Source organism: Heterodontus francisci, chromosome 11 (genome assembly GCF_036365525.1).
Source record: "Heterodontus francisci isolate sHetFra1 chromosome 11, sHetFra1.hap1, whole genome shotgun sequence".
Taxonomy (NCBI): Eukaryota; Metazoa; Chordata; class Chondrichthyes; order Heterodontiformes; family Heterodontidae; genus Heterodontus; species Heterodontus francisci.
The window spans coordinates 30,369,476-30,386,538 of record NC_090381.1 but is presented as its reverse complement, the minus strand read 5'-3'; the positions used below and the strand labels follow the sequence as shown (position 1 = coordinate 30,386,538).

Below are 17,063 nucleotides of genomic sequence, written 5' to 3'. Positions count from 1 at the left end.
AGGGAGGGAAGGGAGGGAGGAAGGTTGAGGGAGGGAAGAAAGGTAGAAAGAAATATTTGTATTTATATAGCGCCTTTCAAAAAATAAATGATCAGATCATCTGTCCCATAAACAGCAGTGAGTTGAGTGACCAGTTTATCTACTTTATTGGTGTTGGTTGAAGAATAAATGCTGGTCAGGACATTGGGAGAACTCCCTTGCTTTTCTTTGAATACTGCTGTGGAATCTTTTATGTCCGCCTTAGAGGGCAGACAGGGCCTTGGTTTAACGTGTTTTCTAACGTCCAAAGGTCAGCACCTCCAACAGTGTAGCATGCCCTCAGTACTCCACTGGAGTGTCAACCTAGATTATGAGCTCAAATCTAAGAATATAGTACAAACAAGAACTGGTTAAACATTTATTTTAAGTCGTGGAGAAAGGAACTTTACATGATCACATTAATGTTTTTGTAATATCTATTGTGTAGTGAGATTTAAAGCTACTGTTTTCCTGCCTCTAAGGTGTAGGCAGAGGGTTATGAGCCTGCAAGACAGTGAGTTATTCTTCTTACACTCTTGCTGTCCACTGATACTGTTGTCAATCTGACTGGCTGTCATGGTCTTGGAGGGAAGCAAACCTGCTGCCTCAAGAGGTGAAGTGGCTTGTCAGCCCTCACAATAGCGAGGGCAGGTCAGTGGGCCAAAGATACTGGTGCCGCAAATATAAGACAGAAAAATTGAAAAGCAGCAACTCAATAAAGGCTGAGCAGAGGGTATAAAGGGTCAAAGGAATTTATTTGAGCATCACATTCTCATTGTGACTACTAGCCAAACTCCCAAGACTATATTGAATATATCTCTATTCCTTCATTGTCGCTGGGTCTGTATCCTAGAATCCCCAACCTAATACCACTGCAGGAGCTGTAGCATCACAAAGGCTGCAGCAGTTCAAGGACAAAATTGCCATCACCTTCTTCGGATAACTATGGGCAATGAATGCGACCTTGCCAGTATCATCCACAACCAGAGAACAAATAATAAAAATAAACAGAAAATTATATGTGAGTGCATGCTCTCACTGTGAACACCATCCAATCCCATTTGCCTTCCCAATTGCACAACTATAGGAGCTGTTGGTGAGAGGATGGGGATTGTTGTTGGCACATCCTGCTGCTGAATTGTGTTTGATGTCATTTCGATTGCATTGGTTGGATGACTACACTTGGATTAGCCAAGCGCCTCTATTCTAAAGAGCAGACCCTTACTGCAGGCTGGACTGTAGAGAACACTTCAGCATCATTCAGGTGAAAACAAGTTGGGACTCTAGAGAAAACTATCATTCAATCAGACTCTAGAGAAGACAACCACCACTCTCTCACCCTCCTGTTGCTATTTCCATGGAGACAATGCTAGAGATGAGCAGTGTACATTCACATCTGGGCAAGTGAAACATAGAACATCCAAATCCGAATTGTATTAGTGTAAACCATTACCTGCTGGGAGAAGGAGGACTAGGGTGCTGTGCAAGTCATTAAGCAATGACACCACACCACTACTGCTTCAGGGTTCTTCATGTCTTCTGAATGAAATTGGGAGTACTCACTTTTAATCCAAATCAATCAAAATTGGAATCGGAACAATTTGCATCCTTTTAAATTCACATTAATCAGATTTCTGATTAGCTTCACTGCTCATCTCCACAGGGTACTGTAACTATTAAGAGTTCAGGTGAACAACTCCAGAAAAGGAGCTTATTACACTCTTACCTTCCAACCAACCGGAACCATGGGAAGCGATCGTAAAATGGATCCCCACCCGTCATAACATTGTCACAGTCATCAACCACACTGGAAGGCACTTCAGCGGCACGGTCATACATCTCCCGCATCAGGTCCAGTCTCTGCCTGCAGGAGGAAGGAATCCAACACTCAGCAATTACAACAACATCCTCATAGCTGTTGGGCACAAGCAGACAAGGCTCCCTCCAGGTGGTAGTAGGAACATAGGAAATAGGAGCAGGAGTAGGTCATTCGGCCCCTCAAGCCTGCTCTGCCATTCAACTATATCATGACTGATCTTCTACCTCAATGCCATTTTCCCGCACTATCCCCATATCCCTTGATGCCTTTAATATCTAGATATCTATCGATCTCTGACTTGAACATACTCAATGACTGAGCTTCCACCACCCTCTGGGGTAGAGAATTCCAAAGATGCAAATGCAGCTTCACAGAATTCTAGTCCGAACCCCTTGCTGTTCACACTGGTCATGTGGTGTGACTAGACAGTAATTTTAAGAGAGATTGACAGAATTCAAAAGGACTAGCACCAATAAGGAGGTGGGCTAAAAAATGGCAGATGGATTTTAACATCAGGCAATGTAGCAACAACAAAGCACACATGCTTGATGCATGGTCCTATTGTGCACGGACTGGTGGATAATTGAATTAGGAAAATCCCAATTATCCAGTGTTTCCTTGTAAGTGTTCCCTCTTAGCACTAATACTAATATGTGAGCAGTATTAAATTTGTTGATGACATACAGATATGTGGAAAACTAATGAGTAGAAAGGAGATTGATCATTTTAGAGCAGCCAAGATTTGCCAGTTAGATTTTAATGTGGATAACTGTAAGGTAATGCATATAGTAAAAGTAAATGTGCGGATGAAAGGAAAGGGTCTGATTTTGCAGTAGGCCAGGGGATTGTGTGGGATACATCACTCCTCAAAGAGGAGATGCCACTAAAATTCAGGAAGGGATTGGCCTACCCAAAGATTATACAGATGTACATATCGCTCTGCCTAGTGCTGGGGAAATCTTCAATTCCCAGATGTTAACAGAGAGGAAAAGGCTCCAGAGAATCATTACTTTGGGTCTTTGCCTTCTTTACTCAGCCTAGAGATTTCCAGGATGTAAACAAAAGGGCAAATCTAGGCCTGAGCCTGCACTAGACTCAGGCTTATTGTATCCATCAAGATGAGGTTGGAGGGAACATTCATGATCCTCAATTTATGCTGGCTTGATCCAAGAGACACCCCATTTCCAGTGATTTCCCAAGAAGCTGGTGGTGAAACTTGTGCCGGGGACTCCCTGAGATCTTGGGCCTGGAGGTGGTCTATCTGTCTGGAGTTGAGGCAAAGATCAGCCATGATCTAATAGAATGGTGGAATAGGCTCAAGGGACTGAATGGACTTCTCCTGTTCATAGTAGAAAGCTTTTATTGAAAATACCCAGTCTACTTCGCTGTTTTTAAACAGAGCTCTGGGATGAATTGTGAATACATCCAAGCGGGTCACCTTAACTCATATAAGTCCTTGGTGGGGCCACATTTTAAACTTGGGGACTGTCATGCATGCCCTCACCTGCCAAGAATGAGGCACATTGGTTTTGTCATATGAACATGGATTTTGAACTGTTGCTGGAGCATGGAAATGACTTGTTGAACAGATCAGCCATGACTGGAAAAAACATTTGCATACGAACAGACGGTGCTTGTGCAGACAAAGGACCATTCCTTGATACATTCAACCCATAATGGATGTTGATCACTGGACAGTGAGGGGGCCAGGGCGCATTCCAGGGCCTGCTGGGGTGACGTAATCCATTGGGGCACAACAGGTTGGACCAGCTGGTCACATGACTAACTATCTGTTCCTGGCTTTTTTGAACTAGCCACAGAGAGTTTGAACTCAGAAAAGACTGTTTGCTCCTGGACTGAGAAGATCTCTCCTGTCTGCTCCCATCTCTTTCTCACAAGCCTGAATCCACTGAAGACACATGAACCCCAAGAGGGAAAAGTCTCCTACAGCAAACAAGGTTTAAGAAGAATACTGGGCCCCAACGAAAAGCAAAATCTACCTACAGTCAAAGCCTCTATAGTGAGCCCGAAGAACCGTAACAAAAACTCTTCAGATATTGTCTCAAACCTTTACACTTTATTGTTCTTCTGCTCTTTTCTGTCTCTATTTCATGTGTGTACTGCGTATGCATGCTAGCGTGGGTGCATCGTGTATCCATAGACATCAACTGAATTAGAGTTTAAGTTCAAGTTTAATAAATTTCAACCTTTCTTCTTGAAACCGAAGAAAACCTGTTTGTGCTGGTTTCTTTGCCTTATAATTGGAAAGCAATGAACAACGATTCACCAAGGGGGGGGCTAAAAACACAGTGTGTTTAAAATTAAACCCTGATTCGGTAAGACCAGGTGAAGGCTGAAAGGGAACCCTAGACCTCTTTCTCACCTGGCCGTAACAGGAATTTGGGTGCTACCGTCCTGGATTTTAACCCACAGACAAACGAGAGAAATGGGAAGTGAGAAGCCAAAATTGTTCCCAATCAAAAAGGAGCAAGAGTTCAATACAGGTTTTCTTGTGGTTGGTGTGATTGAATACTAACATGTCAGCAACTGAAGCTAGTAGCTCCCCAAGCCAGGGTGAAGTAACTTGGGATAAGTTAAAAGCACAGTCTATGGAGGAGTTGAGGAAAATGGCTGAGCAGTGTGGGATCACTGTACGTGGCAAGGCTAGGAAGTCTGAACTCCTAAGACTAGTGGCCAACCATTTTTCCCTTGAATCTGAAGAAGCAGAAGCAGGGTTAGAAGGAGACCTAGACAAGGTATTGCAAGCAAAGATACAATTGTAACAAAGGAAACTTGAATTAGAGGACAGGGAAAGAGAAAGGGAGGGACAGGAAAAAGAGAGAGAGACAGAGAGAGAGAAAGAAAGAGCTTTTCGGAAGGAATGTGAAGAAAAAAGAAAGACAGGAGAAGGAACGAGAGAGAGAGAGAGAGGAGAGAGAAAGAGAAAGAATATTTCGGAAGGAATGCTAAGAAAGAGAGCTGAAGCAGCTTGAGTTAACTAGGGGGTGACAGAGTAATCCCAGTGAAAGCATGGCCAATATGGAGCAGTATAATTCAGGGTTGGGTACAGAATTGTTAAAACTAGCTCAACTAATTCCAAAATTCAATGAGGAGGATGTAGAGAATTATTTTGTGTCCTTTGAGAAACTGGCAAGGCAGCTAAAATGGCCAGCTGAGACCTGGCCTCTTTTATTACAAAGCAAGCTAACTGGAAAAGCCCATGAGGTTTATTCCTTGTTGCCAGATGAGAGTTCACCAAATTACGAACTGACAAAAAGTGCTATCCTCGGGGCATATGAATTAGTAGTCGAAGCCGATCACCAAAAGTTTAGAACCCTCCAGAAGCAAGCTAATCAAACCTATCTGGAGTTTGAAATAAGTAAGCAGCTGGATTTTGAAAATGGCTCAGGGCTCTTAACATACAGCTCAGCTATGAGACTCTCAGAGAAGTAATTCTGTAAGAGGAATTTAAAAGCTCTCTCCTGCTCTGAATAAGGACCCATGTAGAGGAGCAGCGGGTTAGAGAGCCCGGCAAGTGGCCGTTCTAGCTGATGAGTTTGCTTTAATTTATCAGTCGGTTTCCCAGGGCAGAACCTTTCCTAGTCATCCCCACATATCCGAAAGGGACAAAGGGTAGGAAGGCGATAGGGGCCCAAGCAGTCCTGGGAGAGAAAGGAAAGCAGGAGACACAGGGGGCCCTCCTCTAGCCAAAAAGGAAGGTGCTGTGAGCAAGAGTGAGACCCGGAGACCTGTGTGCTTCCATTGTAATAAAGCAGGGCATTTAAAAGCTGACTGCTGGAAACTAAAGGGAAGACCTGTAGGGTTAATCAGGGCACACCCGCTCAGTGAAGAAGGAAATATGATGGAAAGCACAGCAGAACAGGTGTGCCTTTAACTGCAGTAAGAGTGAGACCCAGGAAGCTCACGGCTGCAAGTGCAGGAAAATTCAACAGGATTCCTGAAGGTTATCAGTGTTTTGTGTCTGAAGGAAGAGTAACCCCATATCCCTCGAGTTGGGCAAGCAAGCCCACAGTAATCCTCAGGGACACAGGGGCCACTAGATCCCTTTTACTGGGAAAAGGCCTGACCTTTCCCCCAGAGAATGCAGTGAACACCAAAATGATGGTGAATGGTATCGGAGGGCAGTGTATGCCTGTACCTGTACGCCGGGAGCACCTGGAGTGCGACCTAGTTTCGGGACTGGTGACCGTAGGGATGGTCCCTAGTTTGCCTGTGGACGGGGCTGACCTGCTCCTAGGTAATGATCTGGCAGCAGTGAAGATGGTAGCCCACCCAGTAGTGAAAGAATGACCGCAGGAGGTCAGTGGCAGGAGACGGACGCCTGCAATTTCCTTGAATGTATAGTGGATCAGGCCATGATCAAACCAGCTCCCCCAGAGGCGACTGAATTGACACTGCAGGCAGATGATCAGGTCTGTCAGTCTGACACTTCCTTTGGAACGTTCGGAGACCCTGGGAATGAACTAAATGGATTTTCCCTAGGTGAGGCTCAGCGAGCTGACCCAGTATTGCGACGGTTAGCACAGGCTGCCCATTCTGAAAGTGAAGCAGAGGGAGTCCCTGATTGCTACTATTTAAAGAATGAGGTACTGATGAGGAAATGGAGTTCTCCTCACAGACCTGAGGGCAAGGAGTGGACAGTTAGTGGTGCCACAGAGGTACCAGAGAAAAATATTAAGGGCCCACGTGACTACAGTGGCTGTACATGCCGGTATACGAAAGACCAAAGCCCGCATAAGTTAGCAGTTTGACTGGCCAAAACTCCACAAAGATGTGGTGGAGTACTGCAGGAGTTGCCACATGTGCCAGGTTGAGGGGAAACCCCAACCTACAGTGAAACCTGTACCCCTAAGTCCTGTACCAGTGTTAGAAGGACCCTCCAGCAGAGGGCTGGTGAGCTGTAAGGGACCCCTGCCGAGATCAAAAGGGGACAGGCAGGCACAAGGCTGGCAAAAGTTTCGAAATGGGAAATGGAAAAGCATCTAAGAGGGCAGGTTTAAGGGAATCCCAGATGAAAGCCCCTACTGTCCAGTCAGCCAATCCCGAAAAATGTGAAAAGTTAGACCCCACATCCTTCTATGTAAACGCAGACACTAGAAGCACCCCATCAGAGTTTCTAACAGCATTTACAGGAACCTGCAGAGACAAAGAAAGACCTCTTGGGGACAGAGAAACTGTGAGGGTGATGCCTCACCTAGTCGAAGTGCCACAGGGGAGTGCAGTAGAGTCTGCACAAATACCTGCAGGCAGGAGTGTCGCAGAGGACAAAGGGGAGATTAGCAAAGAATCCTCCCCCACAGTCAGAAAAAAAGTGAACCACCCATCCCCTGAAGTCAAAAGCCTTTGCATGACTGAGCAAAGCACTGACAGAGAGTTCAGGATAGACCCACCCGCTACTGACTCTCCTGAAGAAAAAATCCAACTCAGGGCTAATTCAACCCAACCATCTCCAAGACCCTAGGCAGCCATGGAAATGGGAAAACTGAAGAATACCTCCCCGAAGAACCAAATGTTTATTGGGGTGCCAAAAAAGGGGCAATTAAAGCAGCACCGGCACTAAGAAAAGACAGGCTGTAATAGGTTTTAGGATTTATGAATGAATGGGAATGAATGAGAGAAATGCGTGTTTTTTTCTGTATCTTATATTTTCTCTCGACCCTTTTAAGGAAATGCGCTTTTCTCAAATCGCATTTCATTCTGCTGGGTGTGGAGGTGTCACACAGGCCCTTACCAGCCAAGAATGAGGCACATTGGTTTTGTCATATGAACATTGATTTTGAACTGTTGCTGGAGCGAGGAAATAACTTGTTGAACAGATCAGGCGTAGCTGGAAAAACAGATGGTGCTTGTGTAGACAAAGGATCATTCCCTGATACATTCAACCCACAATGGATGTTGATCACCGGACAATGAGGAGGTGGGGAAGCACATTCCAGGGCCTGCTGGGGTGATGCAATCCACAGGGGCCAGGACTGGCTGGACCAGCTGGTCACATGATTAACGGGCTGTCCCAGGGTTTTTTGAACTAGCCACAGAGAGTTTGAACTCAGAAAATACTGTTTGCTCCTGGACTCAGAAGCTCTCTCCTGTCTGCTCCCATCTCTTTCTCACAAGCCTCTGAACCCACATGAACCGCAAGAGAGAAAAGTTTCTGACAGCAATCAAGGTTTAAGAAGAATACTGGGTCCCAGCGAAAAGCAAGATCTATCTACAATCAAAGACTCTACGGTAAGCTCAAAGAACCCCAACAAAAACTCTTCAGACATTGCCTCAAACATTTCCACTTTATCTTTCTTCTGCTCTTTTTCTGTCTCTATTTGCATGTGTGTATCGCATATTCATGCTAGCGTGGGGGCGTCGTGTATCCATAGGCATCAACCGAATTAGGGATTAAATTCAAGTTTAATAAATTTCAACCTTTCTTCTTTAAACCTAAAGAAACCTGTTTGTGCTGATTTCTTTTCCTTATAGTTGGAAAGCAGTGAACAGGATACACCAAGGGGGAACTAAAAACACGGTGTGTTCAAAATTAAACCGTGATACGGTAAGACCAGGTGAAGGTTGATAGGGACCCCTAGACATCTTTCTCACCGGGTCGTAACAGGAGCAACAGGAGTTTTCACAGCAAAGCCTCACTAGGTAGTAGTGTGAACAACAGTATATACATAACCACAACATATCAATCCTATTCTTTGACTCATGCCCCCATCAGAAAGTGCAGCCTTGTCTAACTTGCCTTGTACTGTTTATGAAACCGAACCATTTTTCAAGTACAAAATTGTGCTGGCTATCTACTTGCACAAAGATGCCAGATTATACTAGTCCAGCACAGTGTATTTGAGTGAACTGGCTCATGGTAACTTACCTTATTTGTCTCTCTATGTATAGTATCTCCACCTAGCTGTACCCTCCAAGAAACAATGGCTGTGTCCAGTTACCTGCTACCTCTTACTGCCTCATACCTGAGTTTCTCCAGGGTCCAGTAATGTGTCGCTCCATTCTTCTGGTCTTGGACTTCCACGGCCACAATGGTCCGTGGGAATGGGCGCTTCTCCCTGTCCTTGACTGCATCAGGAGGCATGAGGTCAGGAGGTAGAGGGGAGTACAATGTGTCTGTGAGGAGCACGAATTGGAACTGTACCTGTTTAAATAGAAGGCAAAACTTTTGAAACAGGTTTCCATGGTCCTCCTTCCCAGAATTTACATATCTGGTGCCCATATGTTTAATTGTTGAGGAGATGGTGAGTTTTGTTGGCGTGCCTTCTCTAGCATCAACAAACATGCAAACCTTCCCTTCCTCTCACATGTCCTGGAATGCATTTTGCCTTATAATTATGCCATCACCTCTGTCATCAATCCTTATTTGAGTCCACCTAATTTAGCTTCTGCCCTGCCACAGTACTGAGGTCACAACAGTCAAGGTCACAAATGACATCCTGTATGACTGAGACTATGACTCCCTATCTCCACATGTCCTGCCAGACCTCTCTGCCACCTCTGGTACAGTTGATAATTCCATCCTCCTCCAACATCTCAACAGTCACCACATTGCTGCCAATGGGTTTTCCTCTTCAGCTCATATGCTCACCTCTAGTTGAGCTCTTCTTGGCTCTCCGTCTTCATTATCTACAAGCTACTTCATTGTGAGGGGCTCAGTTTCCACAAGTGTACTGAAGGTACCTAGCTGTACCTTATTGTTTCCTCCATTGATCCAAAAGTTAAGGTCAGACTCTCAAATTTCCTGTGTAATATCTGAACCTGGAAAAGACTGAGGCCTTCCTCGCATCAATACATTGTGCCTCTTGCCTCTATTCCATCAACTTCCTTCGTTACCATCTCAAGAAAAATGAACAGATATGGTACCTCGGTCTCTCCCCACTAAACTCTGAGCTCAGCTTCCTCCCATAGACATGCTCTGCTACCAAAACAACTCTCTTCCACCTCCACTACATGCTTTGCTTGCAGCCGCTATCTTTCATCTTCTGGCACCAAAACCCTAGCTCACGCCTTCATCACCTCAAGGCTTAACCTCTGAAACATTCTTTGAGCTAGCTTTTCCAACAAAATCCTCCACAACATCATCTCATCAAAAACACTGCATCCTGTGTCCTCGCCCATAAAAAATACCACAATTCCTAATCCTCTCCTCTCACTCTTGCCATCTATCCCCCTCCTCACTCTCCCAGCTCCACTAGCCCACCCTCTCCTACTACCCTTTCATATTCTCTAAGCTCCACTGGCACTCCATGTGTGGTATGTCTATTACAAAATACGTCTGGTCTTAAGTATCTCTATGGCCTCGCCTCACACTAACTTAGTGACCTCTACATTTATGACCTAATTGTGATGTCCTTCCTCACTCAAGGTCATCAAGACCTGACCTGACAATGATATCCATCCCCAGGTTTATAGTGGGGCTGTCAGAGCTATGTTCATGTATCTGGAGGTGCTTAAAAAATATATGTTCAATTTAAGAATCTGATGACATGCACAGAGGCATTGTGTGAGATTTCTTAAACATCCTGCTTCACAGCACATTTCAAACAAACATTTGAATTAGGACCAGAAGTAGGCCATTCGGTCCATCTAGCCTGCTCTGCCATTCATTAAGATCATGGCTGATCGGTTTGTGTCTCAAATTCCACACTCCCATCTACCCCCGATAACCTTTGATTCCCTTGCCTAACAAGAATCTATATACCTCTGCCTTTAAAATATTCAATGACCCCGCCTCCACCACCTCCTGAGGCAGAGAGTAGAGGTGTGCAAAGGAAACCCGACCCAAGTCAGGGATAGTATCACAGCTGCAGAAAGGGAGGGCGTCGAGGAGGGTTTGTCTACTGAGTCAGTATGGGTGGAAGTCAGAAACAGGAAAGGAGCAGTCACTTTGTTGGGAGTTTTCTATAGACCCCCCAATAGCAACAGAGACACGGAGGAACAGATTGGGAGGCAGATTTTGGAAAGGTGCAGAAGTAACAGGGTTGTTGTCATGGGTGACTTCAACTTCCCTAACATTGATTGGAACCTCCTTAGTGCAAATAGTTTGGATGGAGCAGTTTTTGTCAGGTGTGTCCAGGAAGGTTTCCTGACTCAATATGTAGATAGGCCGACTAGAGGGGAGGCTATGTTGGATTTGGTGCTTGGCAACGAACCAGGCCAGGTGGCAGATCTCTCGGTGGGAGAGCATTTCGTTGATAGTGATCACAACTCCCTGACCTTTACTATAGTTATGGAGAGGGACAGGAGCAGACGGGATGGGAAACTATTTAATTGGGGGAGGGGGAATTACAATGCTATTAGGCAGGAACTGGGGAGCTTAAATTGGGAACAGATGTTCTCAGGGAAATGCATGACAGAAATGTGGAGGTTGTTCATAGAGCACTTACTGCGACTGCTAGATAGGTTTGTCCCGATGAGGCAAGGAAGGGATGGTAGGGTGAAGGAACCTTGCATGACAAGAGATGTGGAACAGCTAGTCAAGAGGAAGAAGGAAGCTTACTTAAGGTTGAGGAAGCAAGGATCAGACAGGGCTCTAGAGGGTTACAAGGTAGCCAGGAAGGAACTGAAGAATGGACTTAGGAGAGCTAGAAGGGGACATGAAAAAGTCTTGGCGGGTCGGATTAAGGAAAATCCCAAGGCGTTCTACACTTATGTGAGGAACAAGAGGATGGCCAGAGTGAGGGTAGGGCCGATCAGGGATAAGTCCCCGGGGCCAGACGAGATGTACCCAAGGTTATTACGGGAAGTGAGGGAAGAGATTGCCGTGCCTTTGGCGATGATCTTTGCGTGCTCACTGTCCACTGGAGTAGTACCAGATGATTGGAGGGTGGCAAATGTTATTCCCTTGTTCAAGAAAGGGAATAGGGATAACCCTGGGAATTACAGACCAGTCAGTCTTACGTCGGTGGTGGGCAAATTATTGGAGAGGATTCTGAGAGACAGGATTTATGATTATTTGGAAAAGCATAGTTTGATTAGAGATAGTCAGCATGGCTTTGTGAGGGGCAGATCATGCCTCACAAGACTTATTGAATTCTTTGAAGATGTGACAAAACACATTGATGAAGGAAGAGCAGTGGATGTGGTGTATGTGGATTTTAGCAAGGCGTTTGATAAGGTTCCCCATGGTAGGCTCATTCAGAAAGTAAGGAGGCATGGGATACAGGGAAATTTGGCTGTCTGGATACAGAATTGGCTGGCCCATAGAAGACAGAGGGTGGTAGTAGATGGAAAGTATTCAGCATGGAGCTCGGTGACCAGTGGTGTTCCGCAGGGATCTGTTCTGGGACCTCTGCTCTTTGTGATTGTTATAAATGACTTGGATGAGGAAGTGGAAGGCTGGGTTAGTAAGTTTGCCGATGACACAAAGGTTGCTGGAGTTGTGGATAGTGTGGAGGGCTGTTGTAGGTTGCAATGGGACATTGACAGGATGCAGAGCTGGGCTGAGAAGTGGCAGATGGAGTTCAACCTGGAAAAGTGTGAAGTGATTCATTTTGGAAGGTTGAATTTGAATGCAGAATACAGGCTTAAAGACAGGATTCTTGGCAGTGTGGAGAAACAGAGGGATCTTGGGGTCCACGTCCATAGATCCCTCAAAGTTGCCACCCAAGTTGATAGGGTTGTTAAGAAGGCGTATGGGGTGTTGGCTTTCATTAACAGGGGGATTGAGTTTAAGAGCCGCAAGGTTATGCTGCAGCTCTATAAAGCCCTGGTTAGACCACACTTGGAATATTGTGTTCAGTTCTGGTCGCCTCATTATAGGAAGGATGTGGAAGCTTTAGAGAGGGTGCAGAGGAGATTTACCAGGATGTTGCCTGGACTGGAGGGCATGTCTTATGAAGAAAGGTTGAGGGAGCTAGGGCTTTTCTCATTGGAGCGAAGAAGGATGAGAGGTGACTTGATAGAGGTGAATAAGATGATGAGAGGCATAGAGTGGATAACCAGAGACTTTTTCCCAGGGTGGAAAGGGCTATCACCAGGGGGCATAATTTTAAGGTGATTGGAGGAAGGTTTAGGGGAGATGTCAGAGGTAGGTTCTTTACACAGAGAGTGGTGGGTGCGTGGAATGCACTGCCAGCAGTGGTAGTAGAAGCAGATACATTAGGGACATTTAAGCGACTCTTGGATAGGTACATGGATGATAGTAGAATGAAGGGTATGTAGGTAGTTTGATCTAAGAGTAGGTTAAAGGGTCGGCACAACATCGTGGGCCGAAGGGCCTGTACTGTGCTGTACTGTTCTATGTTCTATGTTCAAGTCCGAATGCTGGACCCGGAAGCCTGTCCCGACCCAACCCCGACGGGTCCCGATGACATGTGCCCGGTTTGGGACGGGTGGGATCGGACTTCCAGGTCCAGAATTCGGGCTCGCATCGGGTTTCTTTTGCACACCTCTAGCAGAGAGTTCCAACGTCACACAACCCTCAGAGAAAAAAATTCTCCTCATCTCTGTCCTAAAAGGGCGATCCCTAAGTTTGAAACAGTGCCCCGTAGCTCTAGACGCACCCACAAGAGGAAACATCTTTTCCACATCCACCTTGTCAAGACCGTTCAGGATCTTTATATACTTCAATAAAGCCTCCCCTCACTCTTCTAAACTCCAGTGAACACAAGCCCAATCTGTCCAACCTTTCCTCAGAAGACAACCCACTCATTCCAGGTCTCAATCTAGTGAACCTCCTCTGAACCGCCTCCAACACAATTACATCCTTCCTTAAATAAGGAGACCAAAACAGCACACAGTATTTGAGTTAAGGTCTCACCATTTCCCTGTATAACTGAAGCATACTTTTATTTTCAATTTCTCTCGTAATGAAGGATAGCATTTGATTATCCTTCTTTATTACTTGCTGTACCTGCATACTAACTTTTTCAGACTCATGCACTAGAACACCTGGATCCCTCTGCACCTTGGAATTCTGCAGTCATTCTCCGTTTAATTAATAGTCTATTTTTTTATTCTTCCTGCCAAAGTGAACAACTTCACATTTTCTAACATTATACTCCATCGGCCAGATTTTTGCCCACTCACTCAACCTATCTATAATCGGTCTGCAACCTCCTTCTGTCCTCTTCACAACATACTTTCCTACCTATCTTTGTGTCATCTATAAATTTAGCTACCATGCCATCGCTCTCCTCTTCTAAGTCCTTGATATAAATTGTAAAAAGTTGAGGCCCCAGCACAAACCCCTGCGGGATTCCACTTGGCACATCCTGCCAATCAGAAAAGGACCCATTTATGCATACTCTCTGTTTTCTGCCAGCCAGCCAATCTTCTATCCATGCTAATATGTTACCCCCTACACCATGAGCTCCTACTTTGTGCAATAACCTTTTATGTGGCACCCTGTGTCAAATGCCTTCTGGAAATCCAAATATTACATCACCGGGCTCCCCTTTATCCACAGCGTATGTTACTCCTGCAAAGATCTCCAATATATTGGATAAACATGATTTTCCTTTCACAAAGCCATGCTGACTATTCCCGATTACCTTGAGTTTTTCTGAGTGCCCAGCTATAGCCTCTTTAATGATCAATTCTAACACCTTCCCCATGACAAACGTCAAGCTAACTGGCCTATAGTTGCTTGCTTTCTGTCTCCCCAACCCCACCCCCTCACTTCTTGAATAGAGGGGTTATATTTGCTACTTTCCAGTCTGATGGAAACTTTCCAGAATCTAGCGAATTTTGAAAAATTAACACCAACGCATCATTAGCCACCTCTTTTAATACCCTAGGATGAAGTCCATCAGGACCCGGGGACTTGTCAGCCCGCAGCTCCATCAGTTTGCTCAGTACCGCTTCACTGGTGATTGCAATTTCACCAAGTTCCTCCCTTCCTTCTACCTCTTGATTTACAGCTATTACGAGAATGTTTTTTGTATCCTCTATAGTGAAGACAGAAGCAAAATATTTGTTCATTTCATCTGCCATTTCCTTATTATCTACCATTAATTCCCCATTCTCACTCTTTAGAGGACCAACATTCACTTTACTTACTCATTTCCTTTTAAATACTTGTCGAAATTCTTGCTATCTGTTTTTACATTTCTAGCTAGCTTCCTCTCATACTCTAACTTCTTTCTCCTGATTAACCTTTTAGTCATTCCCTGCCGTTCTTTATATTCGGACCAATCATCTGACCTGCCACTTATCTTTGTGCAATTATATGCTTTTTCCTTAAGCTTGATGCTTTTCTTAACTTCTTCAGTTAACCACAGATGGTGGTTCCTCCCCTTAGAATTTTTGCTTATAGTAGGAATATACTTATCCTGCATATTCTGAAATATCCCCTCAAATGTCTGCCACTGCTTCTCTATTGATCTATCACTAGCTTAGTAACCCAGTTCAGTTCAGCTAGGTCAGCTTTCATGCCCACATAGTTGCCCTTATTTAAGCTTAAAATACTAGTCTTAGACTCACTCTCTCTTTCAAACTGGATGTAAAATTCAATCATATTGTGATCGCTGCTACCTAGAGGTGCCTTTACTCTGAGTTCATTAATTAATCCTGTTACATCAGAGCATGGATCGATACATGGGATTGTGATATTATAGCTAATACGGAAACGTGGTTGAGGGATGGGCAGGACTGGCAGCTCAATGTTCCAGGGTACCGATGCTTCCGGCGTGACAGAGGTGGAGGTAAGAGAGGAGGGGGAGTTGCACTATTGGTTAGGGAGGACATCAGGGCATTACTTAGAGAGGATATCCAGGGGCGAAAGTACAGCGAGTTCATATGGGTAGAACTTAGAAATAAGAAAGGGGTGATCACTTTGATGAGATTACACTATAGGCCCCCCAATAGTCAGAGGGAATTGGAGGAGCATATATGTAGGGAAATCATAGATAGGTGTAGGAATTATAGGGTTGTAATAGTAGGTGATTTTAACTTCCCTAATATTGACTGGGACTGCCTCAGTGCTAAGGGATCAGATGGGGAAGGCTGGTCCAGAAGGTTGAAACACATGGGATCCAGGGTGAGCTAGCCAATTGGATACAAAATTGGCTTGGTGATAGGAGGCAGAGGGTGGTGGTGGCGGGCTGTTTTCAGGTTGGAGGCCGGTGACCAGTAGTGTGCCGCAGGGATCAGTGCTGGGCCCTCTGTTGTCTGTCATATATATTAATGACTTGGACGTGAATGTAGGGGGCATGATTAGTAAGTTTGCAGATGACACCAAAATTGGTGGCATAGTGGACAGTGACGAAGGTTGTCTAAGGTTACAACAGGATATAGATAAACTGGGAAAGTGGGCAAGGGATTGGCAAATGGAATTTAACGCAGACAAGTGCGAAGTGATGCATTTTGGGAAGTTAAACCAGGGCAGGACATATACAGTGAATGGCAGGGCCCTGGGGAGTGTTGTTGAGCAGAGAGACCTTGGGGTGCAAGTACATAGTTTCCTGAAAGTGGCAACACAAGTAGACAGGGTGGTGAAGAAGGTGTATGGCATGCTTGCGTTCATTGGCCAAGGCACTGAGTACAAGAGTTGGGCTGTCATGTTACAGTTGTACATAACATTGGTTAGGCCACATTTGGAGTACTGTGTGCAGTTCTGGTCGCCGTACTACAGGAAAGATGTGATTAATCTAGAGAGGTGCAGAAAAGATTCACAAGGATATTGCCTGGTTTGGGGGGGCTTGAGTTATAAAGAGAGATTGGATAGGCTGGGTCTGTTTTCCCTGGAGTGAAGGAGGCTGAGAGGGGACATGATAGAGGTATATAAAATTATGAGACGCATAGATAGGGTTGATAGCCAGAGTCTGTTTCCCATGGTAAGGGTGACTAAAACTACAGGGCATAGATTTCAGGTGAGAGGGAGGAGGTTCAAAGGGGATCAAAGGGGTAATTTTTTTACACAAAGAATAGTGGGTATCTGGATTGAGCTGGCTGAGGAGGTGGTGGAGGCAGGAACAGTAGCGACATTTAAGAGGCATCTGGACAGGTACTTGAATGAGCAAGGCAGAGAGGGATATGGAATTAATGCAGGCAGGTGGGATTAGTATAGATAGGCATTATGGTTGGCATGGACGCAGTGGGCCGAAGGGCCTGTTTCTGTGCTGAATGACTCGATGACTCTACACAATACCAAGTCTAATATAACCTGCTCTCTGGTTGGTTCAAGAGCGTGCTGCTCTAAGAAACTCGAAAACATTCTATGGACAGGGTTATGGTCAGATTTTGCTTGAATCAATCCAGCTGA

At 45.2% G+C, this 17,063-nt stretch overlaps 1 protein-coding gene across 5 annotated transcripts in view; it reads right to left on the bottom strand.

Annotated features, from left to right (window-relative positions):
• Positions 1–17,063, bottom strand: part of kif1aa (kinesin family member 1Aa) — a 520,143-nt gene that overhangs the window by 279,631 nt on the left and 223,449 nt on the right. For all 5 annotated transcript variants that reach the window (XM_068041901.1, XM_068041902.1, XM_068041905.1 and 2 more), the window contains exons 21-22: positions 8,821–8,999; positions 1,745–1,882 (exon numbers count right to left, since the gene is read on the bottom strand). In XM_068041901.1, the coding sequence (XP_067898002.1) occupies positions 1,745–1,882; positions 8,821–8,999 (317 nt within the window). The remainder of the gene's footprint in view (positions 1–1,744; positions 1,883–8,820; positions 9,000–17,063) is intronic.